Source organism: Salmo trutta, chromosome 14 (assembly GCF_901001165.1).
Source record: "Salmo trutta chromosome 14, fSalTru1.1, whole genome shotgun sequence".
NCBI classification, from domain to species: Eukaryota; Metazoa; Chordata; class Actinopteri; order Salmoniformes; family Salmonidae; genus Salmo; species Salmo trutta.
The window spans coordinates 70,362,731-70,386,079 of record NC_042970.1 but is presented as its reverse complement, the minus strand read 5'-3'; the positions used below and the strand labels follow the sequence as shown (position 1 = coordinate 70,386,079).

Here is a 23,349-nt window from a genome sequence, read left to right as displayed (position 1 = left end):
CAGACCATTATTCCTCCTTCACCAAACTTTACAGTTGGCAGGATACATTGGGGCAGGTAGCGTTGTCCTGGCATCCGCCAAACCAATATTTGTCCGTTGGACTGCCAGATGGTGAAGTGTGATTCATCACTCCAGAGAACGCGTTTCCACTGCTCCGGACTCCAATGGCGGCGAGCTTTACACCACTCCAAACCGACGCTTGGCATTGCGCATGGTGATCCTAGGCTTGTGTGCGGCTGCTCGGCCATGGCAACCCATTTCATGAAGCTCCCGACAAACAGTTCTTGTGCTGACATTCAGGGCTCCTGAGTGGCGCAGTGGTCTAAGGCACTGCATCTCAGTGCTAGGGGCATCACTACAGACACCCTGGTTCAAATCCAGGCTGTATCACAACTGGCTGTGATTGGGAGTCACATAGGGTGGTGCACAATTGGCCCAGCGTCGTCTGGGTTTGGCCGGGGTAGGCTGTCATTGTAAATAAGAATTTGTTCTTAACTGACATGCCTAGTTAAATAAAGGTTACATAAAAACTCCAAAGGGAGTATGGAACTTGGTAGTGAGTGCTGCAACTGAGGACAGACAATTTTTACGAGCTAGGTGCTTCAGCACTCGGCGGTCCTGTGTTGTGAACTTGTGTGGCCTACCACACTTTGTGGCTGAGCCATTGTTGCTCCTAGACGTTTCCACTTCACAATAACAGCACTTACAGTTGACCGGGGCAGCTCTAGCAGGGCAGAAATTTGATGAACTGACTTGTTGGAGAGGTGGCATCCTATGACGGTGCCACGTTGAAAGTCACTGAGCTCTTCATTAAAGGCCATTCTACTGCCAATGCTTGTCTACAGAGATTGCATGGCTGTGTGCTCGATTTTATACACCTGTCAGCAACGGGTGTGGCTGAAATAGCCACTAATTTAATTACTTTTGTATACATAGTGTATATAGCATTCTGTAATCATTGCATCTAAATGGTCTCTATCCTGTGAGTCCTCATGTGTACTTCAAACATACAGTATGTCACAGACTGCAATGATATCTATTGTCCCCTGTACGGGACCTCATGTGTATCTTTTGATGTCCAATTGGATTGAAGCCTGTGCCACAATCAGGGCAAAAATAAGTTTTCTCCACTGTCTGAAATTGTATGCTATTTTTTTCAGAATCTTTTTGCAACTACAATGCTAAGAACTAAGAACAGTTTTTGGAAGAAAGGGTTTTTTGATGATTGTTTGGAAGGCAAGAAGGGTTCTACATAGTGTTCATCACTTTATAAATAGGCCTAATGAGAAGTTAAAATGATACATTTACTTAATTATAGATTATATTATTATGAATTGTTAATACTTTTTATTGTTAACACAACTGATTCATATGTTATTATATTCATGCAATTTTGCATCACTATTGTATAAAGTATAAAGTTGTATAAAAGCAGCTATGTGATCGCTGATTGAAAAATTCATTGTACTCAATGTTTTATTATTTTTACTGGAAGAAAGATAGAGAGAGAGAAAGCTCCACCTAAACTCCTTCCCTAACACGTCCCGGAATGGATCCCACTCTGCTAAATGACTAAAATGTAAAAATTGTAATAAACAGGGTCAAGTCATTGGTGAGTCATATGTGTCTCTGTCGACCTCATGAGATTTATACCCTTCAGAATTCCATCACATGAATGAAATGCCATGCAAGCCTCAACATCACAAGTCGAAACCCCCTGGCATATTCCTTGTAATTTCTCCATTTCATATAGTCTCTTCGTTTTCACAGAAATATGTCCCAAAACTGTGGGTTAGTAGCATAGACTTACAGTACCAGTCAAAAGTTTGGACACACCTACTCATTCAAGGGTTCTTCTTTATTTATACTTTTTTCTACGTTGTAGAATAATAGTGAAGACATGAAAACTATGAAATAACACATATGGAATCATGTATTAACCAAAAATGTATTAACCAAAAATCATGTATCAACCAGCTTCACCTGGAATGCTTTTCCAAAAGTATTGAAGGAGTTCCCACATTTGCTTAGCACTTGCTGGCTGCTTTTCCTTTTTCCACTTGCTGGCTGCACTCTGCAGTCCAACTCATCCCAAATCATCTCAATTGGGTTGAGTGATTGTACATTTTAGTCATTTAGCAGACGCTCTTATCCAGAGTGACTTACAGTAGTGAATGCATACATTTCATAATTTTTTTTCCATACTGGTCCCCCCTGGGAATCGAACACACAACCTTGGTGTTGCAAACACCATGCTCTACCAACTGAGCCACACGGGACCACGGGACCATTGTAAGCCCAGGACATCTGATGCAGCACTCCATCACTCTCCTTCTTGGTCAAATAGCCCTTACACAGCCTGGAGGTGTGTTTTGGATCATTGTCCTGTTGAAAAACAAATGATAGTCCCACTAAGCGCAAACCAGATTGGATGGAGTATCAAATTTGAACTCATCAGACCAAATGACAGATTTCCACCGGTCTAATATCCATTACTCGTGTTTCTTGGCTCAAGCAAGTCTCTTCTTATTATTGGTGTCCTTTAGTAGTGATTTATTTGCAGCAATTCAATGTGTCTGTTACTTGAACTCTGTGAAGCATTTATTTTGACTGCAATTTCTGAGGCTGGTAACTCTAATGAACTTTTACTCTGCAGCAGAGGTAACTCTGGGTCTTCCTTTCCTGTGGCGGTCCTCATGAAAGCCAGTTTCATCATAGCACTTGATGGTTTTTGCGAATGCACTTGAAGAAACTTTCAAAGTTCTTGAAATTTTCCGGATTGACTGACCTTTATGTCTTAATGTCTTAAAGTAATGATGGACTGTCATTTCTCTTTGCTTATTTGATCTGTTCTTACCATAATATGGACTTGGTCTTTTATCAAATAGGGCTATCTTCTGTATACCACCCCTACTGATTGGCTCAAATGCATTAAGGAAAGAAATTCCACAAATTAACTTTTAACAAGGCACACCTGTTAATTGAAATGCATTCCAGGTGACTCCCTCATGAAGCTGGTTGAGAGAATGCCAAAAGTGTGCAAAGCTGTCATCAAGGCAAAGGGTGGCTACTTTGAAGAATCTCAAATATAAAATATATTTTGATTTGTTTAACACTTTTTTGGTTACTACACTATTCCATATGTATTATTTCATAGTTATGATGTATTCACTATTATTCTACAATGTAGAAAATAGTAAAAATATAGAAAAACCCTTGAGTGAGCAACTGTGTCCAAACTTTTGACTGGTACTGTATACACTGAGTGTACAAAACATTAGGAACACCTGCTCTTTCCATGACATAGACTAACCAGGTGAATCGAGGTGAAAGCTATGATCACTCTCATCAGTTTCCTGTGTGTATGAAGAATGGTCCACCACCCAAAGGACATCAAGCCAACTTGACACAACTGTGGGAAGCATTGGAGTCAATATGGGCCAGCATTCATGTGGAACACTTTCGACATCTTGTAGAGTCCACGCTCCGACAAATGTAGGCTGTTCTGAGGGAAAAGGGGGTGCCACTCAGTGTTAGGAAGGTGTTCCTAATGTTTTGTACACTCAGTGTAGTTTGGTTAGTAGAGATATGCCTATCTGCTCCTAAGGGGCATGCTATAAGGTTCACCCTTGCATGGCTGTGTGTCTGTGGAGGTTGCAACATTTAGGCTAATGTCACAATGACTACACGGTAAGATACTAGGGGATCTCACAGGAAAGCTGCCTGCTTCTGCTCACTGACACAACTGTAAATCCTGTCTGTGGTGCATTGTGGTTTTTAGGATCTTGTACCCAATTTGTTACAAGGTGTGACTCAACCAGTCAGTCTTATCTTGAGGCACTGCAGAACAAAAACGGACTAAGACAAAGCGTTGCTTCAGTCTGTAGTCCACTTCTATAAGGCTTGACCCATACAACCACATAACAGAGAAGGAACTTCACAATGCTGCATTACTTTGAAATGTTTAGAAGAAGCCTATAGGCCTAATCTGAAAACACATATTTATCTTGTAAATGATAAAAGACGCTTCGTATAAAGAATATAAAAAAAGATATAGCCAAATTAATGCTATATGACTTAGGGCACTGCACAGGACAGGTGTTCAGTGGGACCTAGTTTCAACATCACCCAGAGGCAAAATGACTAACCATAGCGCATTGTGGGAGGAGATTCATAGCAGTCCTACTAAGGCAATCCTAAGGCATATAGTATTCGACGCTAATAAAATCCGTGATTCATCAAAGAAGTCATCAGAATATCTAATCCCTTACTGTCACGACTTCCGCCGAAGTCGGTCCCTCTCCTTGTTCGGGCGGCGTTCGGCGGTCAACGTCACCGGTCTTTTAGCCATCGCCGATCCACTTTTCATTTTCCATTTGTTTTGTCTTTGTTTTCTACATACCTGGTTTCTATTCCCCAATTACATGTTCATTATTTAACCCTCTGTTTCCCACATGTTAGTGTGCGTGTTTATTGATTTGTTCTTGGCGGTAATTGTCGGCTGGTTATGTTGCCGGGTTATTTACGCCCGTTATTTTCGAGTTACTGGTATTTCTCCGCACTTTGAGTATTGTCTGTATACTGGTGCTGTCGTGGAATTAAATACCTTGTACACTAATTTCTGCTCTCCTGCGCCTGATTCACTGCACCAGTTAACCACCGCCTGACACTGACGTTACCTTCATACACACAGTCAGTTACGTGCTGAATAGCTTGGATTGAACCACAAAGTACATGAAAAATGTTTTGTGAAAATAATTTCCTTCTCGGAGGACTAACTATTATATTCTACTGTTTGTTTAAAAAAAACAAGGACTACAAGTATGATGAGGACCTGGCACAAAGCTGCATGCTATTCAAAAGATACACGCAACATGAAGGTACAATATGTATTATCTCTCAGGCTTTTCCCAAACATTGTTTACAACCACATGTCTTCAGAAGCAGCCAGGTGAACATAGTTTATGTCTTGTCTATGCCAAGAGACAGAGTCATATGTGATTCATAGGCGACAACCCACTGTTTGTTTGTGAAGGAATATCTTTACACACTGGCATATGCACTAAATCAACACCATTAGGCATTATTTGACTATTGCCATGGAATTCATAAGATTACCCAAAGCAATGTCTTTTTCCTGGCTGGAAATGCAGTGTTTGAAGATCACCTTTGCCAGCCAAAGTAATACCGCTGAGCGATGTTCGCACCTTGGCACCATACTTCACGCAACCTTAGCAGCCTCCAGATTTGGAGAGGGCTCATAACTGTCGCCTGCTTAGCACCTCAGTAGTTTTCTTAACAACTAATTACGACTGCCAGAGAGATGATGGGAGATGGTTGAAAACGTTGTGGCATGTCTCAGAATTCATGTTCTATATGTCTTTTTCTGTTGGGTAACCTAACCGTTACACCCACTCCCATGTTTAAAAATAGTATTCAACTACATAGCTATACTATACTATACTATTATCCTTCTATGCACATAGAATATACATCCCAAATGGCACCCTATTCCCATTATAGTGCACTACCCGTGACCACAACCCTGGTCAAAAGTAGTGCACTGTAGGGAATAGTCTGCCATTTGGGATGTATATTCTATGTGCATAGAAGGATAATAGTATAGTATAGTATAGCTATGTAGTTGAATACTAGTTTTAAACATGGGAGTGGGTGTAACAGTTAGGTTACCCAACAGAAAAAGACATAGACACTCTTTATCCTCTCTCTATAATGTAATAGCAGCGAGGAGTGGGTTGAAATCCACAGTCCATGCCTGCCTAGACTCGAACATGCCTGTCTGATTTTTCTTTGCCTTTAGGTTAAGAGTTTGGGATTTTTAATACCATCACTAATTTCACGCTAGGCCTGGGCTATAAGTTAAGACATAGTAAATCTTCATATTACGGTTGCTGAAGTGACAGCTCAGTTTAGCCCAACCAGGCTAACAGGTCAAAACAACTCTGCCAGCCATCCAACTGTCACGTATACTCCCTCTCTGGCCTCCAGGTCACCAGACTGCTGATGATTACACACACCTGTCACCATCGTCAGGCGCACCAGCTCTTGTTGACACTCACCCGGACTCCATCACCTCTTTGATTACCTGCCCTATTTATGTCTCCCTTCCCCAGGCGTTATTGTTTCTGTGTCTGTTTCATGTCAGTGCGCTGTTTGTGTTTCTTGTTTTGTGCATGTTCGTTTATTTACTAAATGTATTCACTCCCTGAACTTGCTTCCCGACTCTCAGCGTACATCGTTACACCAACCTACCAACCAGTTTTTGTTGTTAGAGTCAATTAAGAGGAATAACATATAGGCCTAGATAGGATTGCAAAGAATGTAGAAAAAAGGAAACAAATCATTTGAGGCTACTGTATATATTTTTATAGTCCAGAGAACTCCATGAGTGTTGAATGATCAAAATGGACGCTTATCTGTCACTAAAGAATTTGACAACCCATTTCACTCAGGATGTCTCACTCAGACTTGTTCAGACAACGACACTGTCTTGTTGAGCGATTTCAACTCCATCAAAAGTACAAAATCTTACACAATTCTTAGAAATACTCTGCTAAACAACAAATTAGTCTTCTGAGAATCGAACAAATGAGTCTTCTGGGAATTGAACAACTTGAGAGATAAGTGGGTTGCAGAAACAGGGTCGGAGTCAGACAGCTTTAGCGGTTTTGTCACGTCCTGACCAGTAAAGGGGTTATTTGTTATTGTAGTTTGGTCAGGACGTGGCAGGGGGTATTTGTTTTATGTGGTTTGGGCTGGTTGTGTTAGTTGTAGGGTGTTTGATTTAGTATTCCGGGTTTTGGGCACTGTTCTATGTTTATGTATTTCTATGTTCAGTCTAGTTATTTGTATTTCTATGTTTAGTTTATTGGGGGTTGAACCCTCAATTGGAGGCAGGTGTTTTCCCGTTGCCTCTGATTGAGGGTTCTATAAATAGGTATGTGTTTGTTTTAGTATTTGTGAGAAATTGTGCTGTGTATAGCCCTGTGCATAGCTCTGTGCCTTACCGGCCTGTTATTTGTGTATTTGTGTATTTGTGTATTTGTGTGTGTGTGTGTGTGTGTGTGTGTTTATTTTGGTTTACCTTCTTTGTCCGATTTAAATAAAAAGAAGATAAGTGCACATTTCCCCGCTGCGTCTTGGTCCACTTTACCCTACGACAACCGTGACAGAATCTCCCACCGACCAAGCAGCGGAGGAAAGAGCAACGGGTGGACTGTCGGGAGCAGCACCTGGAGTGGAGAAAACAGCGCGCTCGGGAGGTAATGGCATCCTGGTCGCTGGAGGTATTAGAGGCAAGGATTGACTGGACGTGGGAACAACTACTGGACCATTGTGACAGCCTGCCTGGGAAGCAGGTAAAGGTGGAGAGGCCGCCCCAATAATTTTTTTGGGGGGGGCACACGGGTAGTATGGCTGGGCAAGGATTAAGCCCCAAGCCAAATCCCCATGCTTTTGTTGAGCAACCTTTGACTGGACAGGTCCCGTGCTTCGGGTTATTGCGTACTGTGGAGAGGCCAAGTGTTTTCAGGCCGGTGTGTGCAGTGCCAGCGCCCCGCATTTGCCAGGGGGAATTGGGCACCCAGCCAGTACGGGCGGTACCAGTCCTGCGATCGAGACCGCCAGTGCGTCTCCACGGCCCGGTATATCCAGTACCAGCACCACGCACCAGTCCTCCAGTGCGTCAGCCCAGTCCAGGATGTCCTGTTCCCGCTCCTTGCACTAGCCTTGAAGTTCGTGCCTCCAGTCTGATACCTCCAGTACCAGCCCCACGCACTAAGCTTCCAGTGCGTCAGCTCAGTCCAGTATGTCTTGTTCCCGCTCCTCGCACTAGCCTTAGTGTGTGTGTCCCTGGTCTGATACCTCCAGTACCAGCCCCATGCACTAAGCTTCCAGTGCATCAGCCCAGTCCAGTACGTCCTGTTCCCGCTCCTCGCACTAGCCTTGGGGTGCGTGTCCCTAGTCTGATACCTCCAGTACCAGCCCCACGCACTAAGCTTCCAGTGCATCAGCCCAGTCCAGTACGTCCTGTTCCTGCTCCCCGCACTAGCCCTGAGGTGCGTGTCCCCAGTCTGGTACCTACACTACCAGCCCCATGCACCAGGCTTCCAGTGCGTCAGCCCAGTCCCGAGCTTCTGATGACAGTGCCTCGTCCAGAGCTTCTGATGACAGTGCCTCGTCCAGAACTTCCGGCAACAGTGCCTCGTCCAGAACTTCCGGCAACAGTGCCTCGTCCAGAATTTCCGGCAACAGTGCCTCGTCCAGAACTTCCGGCAACAGTGCCTCGTCCCTCGTCCAGAACTTCCGGCAACAGGGCCTCGTCCAGAGTGTCCGGAACCGAGTGAGTCGCCCTACGGTCCGGAGCCGAGTGAGTCGCCCTACGGTCCGGAGCCGAGTGAGTCTGCCCTGCGGTCCGGAGCCGAGTGAGTCTGCCCTGCGGTCCGGAGCCGAGTGAGTCTGCCCTGCGGTCCGGAGCCGAGTGAGTCTGCCCTGCGGTCCGGAGCCGAGTGAGTCTGCCCTGCGGTCCGGAGCCGAGTGAGTCTGCCCTGCGGTCCGGCGCTCCCAGAGACACTCTACAGCCCTGAGCATTCAGCAGGGGTGGACAGGTTGGGTGGGGGAAGTAGACCTGAGCCTGAGCCACCTCAAGTATAGGTTGGTTGGGGAGGGGGGGTGTAGCACAGGAGCCGTCATTGACGGCAGCCACCCTCCCTTCCCTCCCTTTAGTTTAGGGGATTTATTTTGTTTTGGGTTATTTTGTTTATTTGTGTGAGGTGCATCCGGGGTCTGCACCTTTTGGGGGGGGGGGGGGGGGGGGGGGTACTGTCACGTCATGACCAGTAATAGGGGTTATTTGTTATTGTAGTTTGGTCAGGACGTGGCAGGGGGTATTTGTTTTATGTGGTTCGGGCTGGTTGTGTTAGTTGTAGGGTGTTTGATTTAGTATTCCGGGTTTTGGGCACTGTTCTATGTTTATGTATTTCTATGTTCATTCTAGTTATTTGTATTTCTATGTTTAGTTTATTGGGGGTTGAACCCTCAATTGGAGGCAGGTGTTTTCTCGTTGCCTCTGAGGGTTCTATAAATAGGTATGTGTTTGTTTTAGTATTTGTGGGAGATTGTGCTGGGTATAGCTTTGTGCCTTACCGGCCTGTTATTAGTCGTTGTTTTTTTTGTGTACGTATTTATTTTGGTTTACCTTCTTTGTCCGATTTAAATAAAAAGATGAGTGCACATTTCCCCGCTGCGTCTTGGTCCACTTTACCCTACGACAACCGTGACAGGTTTTAAACATCATGGAAATGGCTGTATTGACATAAATGTCTTGCTCTCAGACGTTTTTCTTACAGTTAGGGAAAGACAAATGACTTTTTGTCAGTAATTCATGCACAGCCAATAACAACAGCCTAAACTTTAGGAGAAAAACAAGTGGGTGTGTACATGGTTGTATTAAAATAATTTCACTGTAGAATCTCAAATCACTACTACCTTTAAATATACTTTTTTGTCTAATCACTGTAAGATCCGGATGCTTGGGGAGGGAAAACAGTGGAAATATGTATTGTTTTTCTCAGCTACACTGGATATAAATAGAGGCCATAGTGCATTCCTGGTTCAGGTGGGAGTCTGACACCATGTGAATGTAATACACTTAAACAACAGGCCTCACTGACTCTCCTAGATTCAAGCATGCCAACAAACTCATCCGTGCAAATATACACCCTCACCTGTGTCTTATATTCAGAAGCTTTCTCTTTAGTTCATTTGTGTGATTACATGATAGCCTTATGATGAGCAAGGAAGTTATGTACCATTCACTGCCCAACCAAATAAAATAAAAAAATGGCCATTTGGATACACAGTGTGGAATTTGACGCTACTTTATGATTCCCACGCAACTCAAAATAAAACACCATCACAGTAGCCTAGGCGTTGCACATGGACCTATGAGTAGACTATGTAATGTTTTTTACATTTCCAGATTTAAAATAATGTCGTTATTTTCCTCTCTCCATGTTAACGTTCAGAATTATCCAGATATATTTTAATTGTATTTTTCACTTTTTTCAACTTCAAGTTCAAATTCAACTGCATAATAGGCCATGCAGTGCAAAATGCAGCAATGTAATATGCTACTTCCTTGCTATAGAAAATGTAAATATCCCAAATGGACTAGAATAGCCTATGTCTCTTATTTAGAAAAATATAAATAATTATGCAAATCCATCCATATTTTATGAAATCCTTTACAGTATTTCATCCACCCATCTACTTTTCCTTTCCCTGGGCGTCACTCCCCTCTCCAAACGCAGTGTCTGTCACCGGCTGAAGTTCCAGCACAATTCCAGCTGTTTTGTTCCAACATGTTGGTACAGTAGAAGCAATGAGAAAAGACTCATACATAAACGTTCCAGGCACATACAGCGCATGAACACCGCTCACCGTATCCATAACGCACCTGGAGATACTGCAGAAGCACATAGGATCGCTGGTGCTATCAAATCATTTTCTGTGAAAATAGAGGAGAGAGGAGAGGAAGATCATCTTTGGAAAGCGGAGGTAGGCATAATTATTTTTTATTTTTTTTTACAATCCAAATTGTTTTACAATCCAAATAGAGGCAGTACTCATCTATCCCCTGTTGATGTCTCACATGTGTAGACCTAATAACACATTCATTACACATTTTGGGGAGGAATGCTGATTTATTGTTTTGGATCACATTCACATGTTCATCCCCCCAAATTCAAGAGCCGATTGGAATAATTGTGTTGCTGTCTGCATAGTTAAGCCCTTTGAGATATTATGCCTAATTGTTGCCAAATTATGCCTTCCGGTAATTATGCCTTCCCTTAATTATAATTTCCTCATTTAATTGCAATCCCAAATCCAATGTGCCAATTAGGTAGTATAGTATTACATCGCACCATGTCAAGACTGTGATGGATTCAGTGCTTAGTATGCCAGTGTTTAATTCATATACATCAAAGAGGTAAACGGATACATCTGCAGCAGTAAGAGGTCTCCTGTCACCAATATGTGGCTGTGGAAGGGAGAGTGTTGCAAATAGCCTGTAACTGAAGGGGTGATACACAGGTGTGAGATACGTGTACACACAGCCTATGGCAACTGATACTTCCTTCTCTCAACCTCAACGTCTTTCTCTGCTGTTCTTGAGGGCAAAAAAACAAGTAATTGAACTATGTTTGACGGTCATCACCACCACATAAGGATGATTTGATCTGTATCTATTTGTATAGATAATCCTATTTGCCTCAGGTATTTGTGTGTTAAGTGTCTGAATTGACACCCTAGAGTAAATAGTCACTACATACTGTATATGGTGCACTCATTTTGACCAGGGTCCATAGGGCTCTGGATTGCCTATAGGAATAGGGTGCCGTTTTGGATGCAGACATAGACTGCCCTCCTGACCTGGTGATGCTAATTAGAGGTCATAGGTCATCTGCTATGTAACATGATACCTTTGTGTACCATGTGGGGGTAGCTATAAAGCATTAATTACTTAACAAGTGGTCATATTTCATATTCAATAGTTTATATGTATTTCTGAATGAAAGTGATTCAAGTAGTAGCCTATTCAGTATTTATAATACATCATAATATCACATAGAATTCAGTATTCAAGTATGTGTTCAAATGATTCAAGTATTCAATAAAAAAAATGATGAGAATAATTGAGGCAGCCAATAAGGAATCCACACAGGTCTGGCCTTGTTCATGTTAGCGTCCACAATAAATAACACTGACAAGTTAGAGAGAGGATTACATTTTTGTTCTTTAATAAGAAGATGAGCTTACGTTAGAATAATATATACAGTATTTTCCCAATATTTATATCCATTAGCATCCATTTGGGGCTAGTGTATTTGTACATTTTTACAGTTTCATCCTTCCTAGTGTAGGCTAAATCCTTACGCTGACCATTTTGCTGTAGAACCTGTCCACACTACATCCATCAGTCAATGCTATTGAAACGACCCGCCCAAGAGATGCTGTTGTGTCAGATCATATGTTAAGTCATGTTATGTTATGTTATGTTATGCTATGTTATGCTATGTTATGTCATGTTATGTTATTATGGCCTTTGGCCATGACTGAAATCTTGTATCAGTGGTATAGTGAACTTAACTTATAAATCATTTCATCACCCAGATCTGATTTCAGTCTGAGTTCCTTTCAGTTTCACCGGAAAATCTATAGGCACCGCCAGTAAATCACTGCTCCTTATAAATAGAGCTCTCATTTAGCGGGTGAAGACAATATACAGTGCACACCTTGGCTTGTCCAAGGCTAGGGTCTCCGCTTAAATCAACAACACATTCTCAATCAGGGAACTTTGGAATGTTTATAGCAGAGAGAGAGAGAGTGTGAGCGTGACAGCGAGAGAAACAGAGAGAGAGAGAGATAAATTTAAAAAAGAGGGCGAGAGATTACTAGTAGTACATAATGCCAAATATGGAGAAATACTTTGTAAAAATGCCATAAAAAATACAAATTCTGACAAATCTATATAGTTTGAAGTCCTGTTAGTTAGTTTGATATTTCCTTACAGTAACTCCCTTAGATTTTTCTGCATGCACCAGTGTGATAAATGATTTAAAAAGAAATACATGTTCTGTTTTGAAACAGTTAACATGGGATGGACAATCTAACGACAACCAAGATTGTAAATGCTGGTGCCGGTGGCAAGGGTAAGAAGTCATTGAATATTCTAGAGAAAATACATTTTTGGCTTTGTTAGAAGAAGCTTGTTTTGAAGCTTGTTTTGATTTTGATACAGACTGAAGGTTTGGAATGACACACACAAATACAGATTTGTCTTTTTGTAGTCGTTCTCATTGACCAAATATATATCACCTATCAGCCACAACACATTATTGGAGTGTACCATTATACTGAACCTGGTACTCTTCAAATAGATTATTACAAGTGTATTGGCCAGGAATACATTTTACCATGAAACCTATTTATGAATTGTCAATATATCTTTTTTTTTTGTAGTCGTCAAAGAAACAGTAACCACAACAACCCGGTTGACATCACTGCCGCCAAGTGAGTTGTGTCCTTTCTGAAGGTTTTCATCATTTATACACACTACATGTACCTGTGAATATAATATACCATAAATATGAATTTATCCTCTGTCCATCCGAACGTTGAGTTTCTATAATTCATTTAAAAAATGTTTTTCATACTATTATTATTGGTAGTGAAGATTGTTCATGATAATTTTCAGCAGTCTGGGGCCTTGTTCGATACATACTTCAGAAATGCATCCTTCCTTCCTACCTTCCTTGATGTAATCACAGATCTGAATGGATAGCAGATTGGTGAAGTAAATGGGTGGTAACCTTGCTTACACCTATCCAATCACTCATAGATCTGTGGTTACCTAAAGGAGAAAAAAAGGAGGATGTATTTCTAAAGTATTCGAACAGGACCAGTGGTGTAAAGTACTTAAGTAAAAATACTTGAAAGTACTACTTAAGTAGTTTTTTGGGCTATTTGTACTTTACTTTACTATTTATAGTTTTGACAACTTTTACTTTTACTTTACTACCTTCCTAAAGAAAATAATGTACTTTTTACTCCATACATTTTACCTGACACCCAAAAGTATTTGTTACATTTTGAATACTTAGCAGGACAGGAAAATGGTTAAATTCACACCCTTATCAAGAGAACATCCCTGGTCATCCCTACTGCCTTTGATCTGGCAGAATCACTAAACACACATACTTCATTTGCAAATGATGTCTGAGTGTTGGAGTGTGTCCCTGGCTGTCCGTACATTTTAAAAACAAGAAAATGGTTCTGTCTGGCTTGCTTAATAAAAGGAATTTCAAATGATTTATACTTTCACTTTTGATACTTAAGTATATTTAAAACCAAATACTTTTAGACTTTTACTCAAGTAGTATTTTACTGGGTGACTTTCACTTTTACTTGAGTCATTTTCTATTAAGGTATCTTTACTTTTCACTCGAGTATGACATTTGGGTACTTTAACCACCACTGAACAGGACCCGTGTCCTCAGCCTTGGCCTCTGACTGTACCTCATTTCTCCACAAGAGGGAATAACTAACTCTGTCATCTACAACCAGAAGAGCTTGTCCTCCAGCAGTTCTAGTGGAGTTTCAGTTGTGGAGAGGAAGGTCATCTCTCAGAGCAGTGGTAGCAGCAGCAGTAGCTATGCCATAACATGTTCAAGACATGCTCAGACAGAGCGGCAGTGGAAAAACTCTAGATTTAAAAAATAATCTATATCCAAGAAAACATCTGTGGTATTTTTCTTTTTTTGGCACAGTGTGACAGTTTTTTAACACCTGCTCATTTGGACTGCAGTCAGAATCCTGTAATAGACAGTTTTTCTTGTACTGTCAATCACAGCCTAAACTCTTCCAACGAAAGAGCTTAGATGCTCCTATAGAACTCCTATGGTTACTGATATATAATCCATTACTTATAGGATTCAATAGATATATAGACAGCTAAGCTACATTCAGCGGTGTCATGCCCATAGAGGGCACAGGGGCAAGTGCCCCCAGAGATTTGTCCTATATAAATATATGTATATATATATATATCTACTTTTTTGTTGATTGTTTATTCTCTGTAATATTACTAGCCACTTACCAATTTTATAAAGTTGGCTTTAGCTAGCCCAGATAGGTTCCCAATCTCCCAACCTTGTAACTAGCTACCATGAAGCAATTTCAGGCTATCAATCAAGGTAGAGTAGCTAGCATGTCTAACTATCTTAGCTGGCATGCCTGCTGGCAAAGTTTGTAGACTTTAGAAAAGCAAGCAATAACTAAATGTACTGAATAAGACTCACATTCCTTTCAATCTTTTACCCATATTTTAGCAGAGAAAAAAACACACCAGTCAGGAGGTATGCTTAGATATGCAGAAAAATATACATATTTTTGACATATAATTAAGCATAATGATAATGGCTCTAGATTTCAGGAAAAAACTGTTTCAAGCGTTTGAAAAATGTCCCCTTCCATACCCCCCAGCCATCCTCAGGTTCTTTGTGCCCCCTCAGATTTTGGGGGTGCATGACCCCCCTGGCTACATTGTTATATGTCAGGCTACTGTATAAGAAAAAGTCACTTTCTCTAAGCTCTGTATAAGTGCTAATCATTATTTTTCTCCTTTCCTCTTCTAGCCTCAGGTGGTCTCTCTTCGAGGAGTGGGCTGCTCTCTACTGGAGGAGGAGAGTCTACCAGTAGAGCCATCACAGGAGGCAGTAGCTCAGTGCTAGTATCCTCCTCTGCTGCAGCCGGGTCTGTGGGTGGAGCTAAGTCTGGGTACGGAGGGGGATCCGTCAGCAAATCAACCACCATTACCACTATAGAGTCCCCCTCTTTATCCTCCGGTGCTTCAGGGGCCTCTGGCGCGGCTATTCGGTCTTCAGGGGCTTCGGGGGCATCGTTCGGGGCGAGCAAGACCAGCGGCTCCCTCTCTGTTTCTGGAGGGGGTCTTATGTCTAGCTCCAGTTCCAGTTTTTTCACTGGTTCCAGTTCTGGTGGTTCCAGTTCTGGTTTTGTCTCTAGTTCCAAAGGAGCAGGAGCAGGAGGAGGCGGTTTTGTCACTGGTTCCAGTTCTGGTTTTGTCTCTAGTTCCAAAGGAGCAGGAGCAGGAGGAGGAGGACACGGTTTTGTCACTGGTTCCAGTTCTGGTTCTAGTTCTGGTTTTGCCTCTAGTTCTGGTACCGGAATAGGAGGAGGGGATTCTTCTAGTGCCAAAATGTCGGCCGGCGGCTTGGGCTCTGTAACCGTTTCCAAGGTTACCAGGTCCAACTACAGCTCCTTGGCGGGGGCGGGTTCAGGGGGCGTGAAGAGGGGCGGGGCACAGGGGTCTGCATCCTCTGCTGTCAGCTACTCCCCCCCCCCCATGGAGAGAAAGAGCATGACCACCACCATGATCGCCCGCTCCAAGGGCTACGAAGGTCAGTGACAAGGTCAAAGGTCAAAGGTTAACCCTATTCATATGCTGCGTTCATAACCAAGTGGGAAGGTGGTAATTACCTGTTGTGAAGTCATAAATACCAGTTGGATGCATGCAAGTTCTTTGAACTCATTGAGAAACACAGATTGGCTAATGGCCAACAAGCTGCGTCAACCATAATCTAAACGTACAGCTATGACATGAAGAAGGAAAAGTAATCAATAGTGGTGTTTTTCTTCTGTGTATTCAGGAAGATCCAGTGGAAATTCATCTCCGGAATACACAAGGAGAGAGTATGGTAACTACCAATCTTATATGTGACCTCAAAATGTTTTTAATTCCTATGTTTAATAAAAGTGGATTTTGAAAATGACAATTGATTTTTGATAATTGATTGTTTCAGCTGCAGAAAGTGCAGCTGCCAGTACACACACCAGAGGGCGGAGCCACAGCAGAGGTACTCGCTGTTAGCGCACAGCACCATCAATCAGACCACACACTACCGCAGAATGCACTTGTTCTTTTTTTTTGCAATTTTAAGTGGCTGCATTTGATTAAAATAGAACACATCTGATTACACTACACTACTCTATTCGAATCTATTCTATACTTTTCTATTCTATTCTGTTCTGTGTGTCCTGTTCCAGAGAGTGAGATCAGATGCAGACTGCAGAGTGCCTCCCCCACAGCCAAAAGATGTGAGTTGCCTAATATCACGCGGGCTCTTATCACTAACCTATGACTCACCTGATCTGCCCTGGAAAATACACGTGGACCAAGATGATATTAGTTTGACTTCAACAAATAGGGAGACAATATGACTCGGTCAGAAAACGTATAAAGGAAATGGAACGTGGATGCTTGAAGATAAGCTGAATATGGAAGATGAATACAGTTTGATAAGAATCGGCCTTTAGAATTAAAAAAACATTTGTAAAGCCTGCACACTGTACATTTCCTAAGTGACGTTAGATGACACCAGAGTCTGTTCCTCCGTGGCGTGTAGGGACGGAGCTGGATGATGTGAAGCGGCTGCTGAAGGGAAGTCGCTCCAGCAGCATCAGCCCCCCTCGCTCCCCCACCAGCACCCTCCCTATCCCCAGGAAGGCCAGCGTAGAGACCAGAACCAGGCCAAACAGCTCCCAGTCAGGTACACACCCTCACCAATATAATCATGATAAAACTAGGTAAATGAATAAATGCTGTAATAAATACATGTTTAAATGCACTCTGAAATAAATGAATAGGTACATAAGTAGTAATTACACAAGTAAGAAAGTACATAAATAATCACTGATGCATTAGATGGCCAGAATATTTTCTTAACTGGCTCACCTGGTTAAATAAAGGTTAAATAAAGGTTAAATACACATACATAAACATAGATAAAACCAGTTAACCCTTTCCCTCTCTCCCAGGCCAGTACGACAGTGCCACCCTGGACTCGGGAATGCCTTCCTACGTGTGGTCAGGCCCCACTGCTGGAAGCTATGGTTACCACAGCAACGCTATCAACCGGTCCCCCACCTCCACCCTCCAACACTCACCCACCACACTCACAGGTCAGCAATAGACAACACCAAATATACAGTCACAATTACTGTAACAAGAATGGCATGATACGGAGTGATAATAGTGCCAACAGAAATTGTAATCTGAAATTAATCCTTCACACCATCAACAAAGATATTTATATAACTGAACAGGTTTAATCCAAGAGATAAAAAGGACATCATTAAAATGAACTAGATTTGTGTGCGACATAAAAATCATAAGAAAGTATAAAAAAGAAAATGTCTCCTAATTTTCTCATTGTCAGTGAGTACTGTATATGTTACTGTGGGTGTGACTCAATCGATGTGGGTGTTTGTCAATGTTCCTACAGCCACAGGGCTTCAGAACAACCTGGCTCTCAGCTCTACATTCATGAACTCTGGACTCTCTGCCTCTAATACTGGTAAACATCTCCCTCAACATCTATCGTCTCTCTATCGGTGCGTCCCAATAATCTTTCCTTTCTCCCAAAGTGTTCACTTGTTCCCTTCCCTTCACAGATTTGAAAGTAAGTGACTGGTATGCAGAGATGGGCAGTATGTGTATTACATGTATTTGAAATATGTATTTAAATGATTTAGTCGTTGGTATTACACTGGGCTGAATTTCACTCCAATGGATTTTGTGATAAGATACTTTCGAGAGCGGTAATTTGTATTTTTAAAATACAAAATACTTTTCTATACCATTTTTCAGTGGTGTAAAGTACTCAAGTAAAAATACTTTAAAGTACTCTTAAGTCATTTTTTGGGGTATCTGTACTTTATTTTACTTTTAATATTTTTGGTAAAAAGAAAATAAAGAAGTTTTTACTCCATACATTTCCCTGACACCCAAAAGTACTCGTTACATTTTGACAGCAAAAACACTTATCAAGAGATCATCCCTGGTCATCCCTACTGCCTCTGATCTGGCGGACTCACTAAACACACATGCTTCGTTTGTAAATGATGTCTGAGTGTTGGAGTGTGCCCCTGGCTATCTGTCAATAAAAAGAAAAAAAATGAAATTGTGGCGCCTGATTTGCTTAATATAAGGAATTTGAAATGATTTATATTTTTACTTTTGATACTTAAGTACATTTTAGCAATTCCATTTACTTTGATACTTAAGTATATTTAAAACCAAATACAGATTTTTACTCAAGTAGTATTTTACTGGGTGACTTTCACTTTTATTTGAGTCATTTTCCATGAAGGTATCTTTACTTTTACTCAAGCATGACAATTGAGTACTTGTCCCATCACTGCCATTTTTTATATCGGTTCACAATTTTGTGGCCCCCTTTCACCCTGCCTTGGAATCAGAAGTCTGATTGCACTATGGTGTCATAAGAGCGTCTGCTAAATTAACTAAATATAAATGTAAATGTAAAAATGTACAATTGCAAAGCATGCTGAGTACTATTCTAATGAGCTCTACCCCGGAACAAGGCCAATAATAATACCCAGTATGTTCACATAATTTACATGTTGGTCATTTTGCAGACACTCTTTTCTAGAGTGACTTAGAGTCAGTGTATTCAACTAAGGTAGATAAACAACAACATATCACAGTCATAGCAAGTGAAATGTTTCTGTAACCGTTACTGAGAATATTGTTGCTGTTTGGGCCGTTTACTTGCAAACGTATTTCTATATTGTAAAATACGAAATACATGTGTTTTAATGAAATATATAAAAAAATCTTGATACATTGATCTTTATAGTTTTTTGTAATTTTTGACAATCCCTGCTGGTCTATAGAAACTCCCTCTAGCCCATGTCGACACCAATCCGATACTTTCAGTAGTAGTAGTGTATTGAATATTTTCTGTCCTTTGTCCTACTCTAGTTCATGGTATGCAGAATAACCTGGCCACCACCACTGGCGGTATCCTAACAGCTAATGGAGTCAACGCACAAACAGGTATGAATGGAGTGTTGAGTGTTCAGAAATCCCTTTTGATCAAGAGAATAATGCCCATGTTCATTGTGGGAGTTATATTTCACCCGTATTTAAATCATGTTAAATTCACCTTGCATGTCTTTCTATTTTTGGCAGTCTATGGTGTGCAGAAAAATGTCACAAGCACAGGGGTGTCCACAACCACAGGTGAGTCCAAAATGATTTGTTTTGCATAGATAACAATTAGGCAACCATAGACATAAAACATTTGATTTGATGTATATATGTACAAGCAGCTACAGCACGAAGACAAGTATAGAGCTTTCCTGCAGTCAAATGACCAAATCGCCCTCTAGTTGCCTCTTGTGGAACGTTATTAATATTTTTCCTCTTGTTTGATGTATATGAATTGTAATATTGGGATGCAAACTCAAAATGTAATACATTTCAACTCCATATCTGACATGGTACAAGTGTCTTCTTTTTTTTGAGCCCCATAACCGTGTGTGTGAGGTATATACTTTTGTTTTAAAGTAGATTTGTTAAAGACTACCAAGAAACACTCGGTGTGAGCCTGATTTAGCGCACTGGAGTAAAATGATATCCTCTATTACTCTATCTTATCATGTATTCATGACACTTACCAGTTTATACTGAATGCTTTTGCTGCCTATTTCTCAGTGGCACCCAGTAGTCCTACCAGTGAAGAGGTCTTCGCCAAAGAATACAAATTCATGCTGCTGGAGAAAGAGAAAGCTCCCGTCAAAAAGGAGACGGAGAGACTCATCATGGCCAAAGATACCGGCAAACAGTTCTCCTCTGCTGGCACTGCTATTGGTAGGCATCACTCAAAACAAATACAATTTTATTGGTCACATGCTTCGAAAACAGCAGATAGGAGGTACTTGACGTAAATATGTACATATAAATAAGAATAAAGTGACTAGTCAACAAGATAGATGATAAACAGTAGCAGCAGCGTATGTGATGAGTCAACAAAAAGGGTAAATGCAGATAGTGCAAAAAGGGTAAATGCAGATAGTCCGGGTAGCTATTTGGCTAACTATTTAACCAACTATTTAGAAGTTGAATGTTTTGGGGGTTGAAGTTGTTTAGGGTCCTGTTGGATCCAGACTTGGTGCATCAGTACCACAGATCTTAAATGTTTCCATGCCCAATAACATACTACAGTCCCACTGTCTTAGTGTTAGCCGTTGTCTGTGAGTTATGGTGAAGTTTACTTACCTTTTCACATTTTCTAGCCTATTCTGAGGACTCACTGAAGAAGGAGAAGAAGGTGTCCAGCTTTGTGGAGACAGCTACAGCCAGAACAACAGAAACTAACGGTAGATAACGGAAGTGAATAGACATTTTCACCACACCTTGACTTGTGTTACTAACACACTGTTCTTCCACTGCTGTTTTTTAAAGCTGGATCCTTGATGAAAGTGTCAACGAAAGACAAAGCAACCTATGCAGGTATAGTCTAACTATACTTTGAAATTGAAATGGCTGAATCCCAATGTAACAATCTTCAGCCCTAAATGTATATTCTTATGCATTCTTCATGATACTCTACTGATGCTGGTTCTTGACCTCCGTGTCCTCTACCTCTCTCTTCGATCAGAGATACACAAGGACGAGTCTGGAGGAGGTCTGGGCTTCTGGTCCTGCTGCTCCTGGTTGAAGTGGCTGCTGGGCCTCCTGCTGGGTCTTCTGCTCCTCCTGGGGCTCCTCCTGGGACTCATCGCCCTGGGTAAGAGAGGAGGAGTGGTGGTGTAGGGCACTGGGGTGGTTTGATTGATGTGGTTGTCTGTCATAGAGAGCTAGAGTTACATCCGTGTCTAAGTAAATCTCTCTGGTTTTTTTCTCTGTTCTTTCTCTCCTGCATTTCTCTGTTTCTCGCTTCTCTCACTCGATCTTTGTCCTTCTTTCTCTCTGTTTCCGTCTCAATTTTCTCCCCCTCTCTCTCTCTCTTCCAACCACTTACAGCCGAAGAAGTCAAACGTCTTAAAGCTCGTGTGGACGCCTTGGAACAAGCCTCCAGCTCTTCCTCAGCCCATTCCAGTCGCCTCTCCTCCTCCTCAGCCATCAACATCATAGACCCTCTGGAGTCTGCATACATAGACAAGACCTCCTCTCCCTCCTCGACCACACTGCTCCGCTCTGATAATGGTATCAATCTGGGAGTGGCAGCAGGAGCAGGTCCAGGATCAGCTAATGGACCAGGCCAAGACCCTGTAGCTCTGCAAAGGGCAGTACAGCAGATAGTCAGGACTGAGCTGCAGTCCGATACTGTACGAGGTACAGAACCAGAACCAGAACTTACACTGTGCACCAGCCTTGTGTTTTGTGGGTATATGTTGAGCTTTTCAACCATTAAATCAAAGGAACGATTCAGTCAAAAATCCCAAATCATGCAAACCTGTGAATTGTATGAATATTTTTGAAAGATTTTATACATGTGTGGTTTTTATTGGATTCTAAATATTGACAAAAATGTTTATTTATTTGTTACAGCAACACTTGCACACTCAATGAAAGGAGCGAGAGGAGAGCCTGGGACCAAAGGTACTGTAGGGCATCCACTGCATGGACATGGAAACATACGTAGATGGATCCATCCATCAATAGATGGAAACCAACTGGATTGGCAGAGCAAGTTTTGGCTGTGTCTGTTGATTAACATTTCAGCTGTTTTATTTCAGGTGACCAAGGTGGTCCAGGAGTCAAAGGTTAGTGAGCCATAGACCTACATTTCATTTCAATGACGTCACACAGCAAATGCTGTACATGTTAGAGTTATACTGTACAAATGGATTCATTCATTCATTTCAGGTGATAATGGATTCCCTGGCCTACCAGGTAGAAACACAAACTACTAGTTTTATTATTTTTATTCTGGAGTGGCTACAGTAAATAATCATCTGCTTAATGATAGCAGACTGATGTTTGGCTTCTCTTCCTTAGGTCCTCCAGGTCAGATGGGTCACAGTGGACTGGAGGGTCCGAGGGGACCTAAAGGAAATGCAGGTAATGCTTAAGGACACAATTTGACTTAAAATCTGATCTCAATCTTGCAACCAATAAGAAATGTACTGTATAGACTCTCACTCCCACAATGCATCTCTTCTCATCTGTGAATAGGTGAAGCTGGTGAAGAGGGCCCCTCAGGCCAGAAGGGCCGAGAAGGACCAACGGGATCACGTGGAGAGCCTGGTCCTCCAGGGTTTGGAGAGAAAGGGGACAAAGGTATGTTCATAACTGTATTTGATGGCGTCACAGTTAGTCACGGTATATCTTCAGAGAAAAAAGGATGGGTTCCTGTTCAAGCTCTTATGTAATGTTATGTGATGCCATAGGTTCTCCTGGTGAACCCGGAGGGCCCGGACCTGCTGGCACTGCTGGATCTGTTGGGCCTAAAGGTAAGGCCAAAGGTCATCATCAATGCAGGAAATATGTCTAGATTGATGAGATACATTAAACCATCACTAATTGTAAGTCGCTCTGGATAAGAGCATCTGCTAAATTACTAAAATGTAAATGTAATTCATCAACATGTAACTGTTGGCCACCGTTGTGAAAGTGTATTTAATTTTGTTTTCCAGGGTCAGTAGGTGGTCAGGGTGCTACAGGTATCCCAGGTGAGTGCTCTTTGCCCTTTTTGTGTACCATTGTATTGGAAGAAGACACAAGCGTGCGATCTCTAAAGTTGTGTATTCCTCACTTTTCTTTAGGAACTCCTGGTCCACAGGGTTTCCGAGGTGAAGCAGGCGCTCCAGGACCGAAAGGTATTCTAGACCAACATGTTGAGATAATGTACAGTATTGTGTTGTACGCAGGCCTATTTACTTGATTTAGATTCACAAAGAGAAAGCTACAAATATAGCTAGAAATCTTAGTTGATA

The 23,349-nt window shown here is 41.8% G+C and overlaps 1 protein-coding gene across 4 annotated transcripts in view; it reads left to right on the top strand.

The window, feature by feature from the left end:
* The first annotated feature begins 10,323 nt into the window (after nt 1-10,323).
* The window catches only part of LOC115147227 (collagen alpha-1(XVII) chain), a 29,134-nt gene continuing 16,108 nt past the window's right edge, over nt 10,324-23,349 (top strand). The window contains exons 1-26 of one of the 4 annotated variants that reach the window (XM_029689340.1): nt 10,324-10,578; nt 12,673-12,734; nt 13,045-13,095; nt 15,219-15,581; nt 15,648-16,001; nt 16,251-16,298; nt 16,404-16,457; nt 16,648-16,698; nt 17,007-17,150; nt 17,419-17,562; nt 17,886-17,957; nt 19,388-19,462; nt 19,598-19,648; nt 20,123-20,278; nt 20,704-20,787; nt 20,873-20,920; nt 21,069-21,197; nt 21,434-21,745; nt 21,962-22,012; nt 22,150-22,176; nt 22,280-22,306; nt 22,412-22,474; nt 22,589-22,693; nt 22,804-22,866; nt 23,050-23,085; nt 23,179-23,232. In XM_029689340.1, the coding sequence (XP_029545200.1) occupies nt 12,683-12,734; nt 13,045-13,095; nt 15,219-15,581; nt 15,648-16,001; nt 16,251-16,298; nt 16,404-16,457; nt 16,648-16,698; nt 17,007-17,150; nt 17,419-17,562; nt 17,886-17,957; nt 19,388-19,462; nt 19,598-19,648; nt 20,123-20,278; nt 20,704-20,787; nt 20,873-20,920; nt 21,069-21,197; nt 21,434-21,745; nt 21,962-22,012; nt 22,150-22,176; nt 22,280-22,306; nt 22,412-22,474; nt 22,589-22,693; nt 22,804-22,866; nt 23,050-23,085; nt 23,179-23,232 (2,614 nt within the window). In that variant the 5' untranslated portion in view covers nt 10,324-10,578; nt 12,673-12,682. Of the gene's footprint in view, nt 10,579-12,672; nt 12,735-13,044; nt 13,096-15,218; nt 16,002-16,250; nt 16,299-16,403; nt 16,458-16,647; nt 16,699-17,006; nt 17,151-17,418; nt 17,563-17,885; nt 17,958-19,387; nt 19,463-19,597; nt 19,649-20,122; nt 20,279-20,703; nt 20,788-20,872; nt 20,921-21,068; nt 21,198-21,433; nt 21,746-21,961; nt 22,013-22,149; nt 22,177-22,279; nt 22,307-22,411; nt 22,475-22,588; nt 22,694-22,803; nt 22,867-23,049; nt 23,086-23,178; nt 23,233-23,349 lie in introns of all 4 variants that reach the window. The other 3 variants (XM_029689339.1, XM_029689342.1, XM_029689341.1) reach the window with 3 other exon arrangements.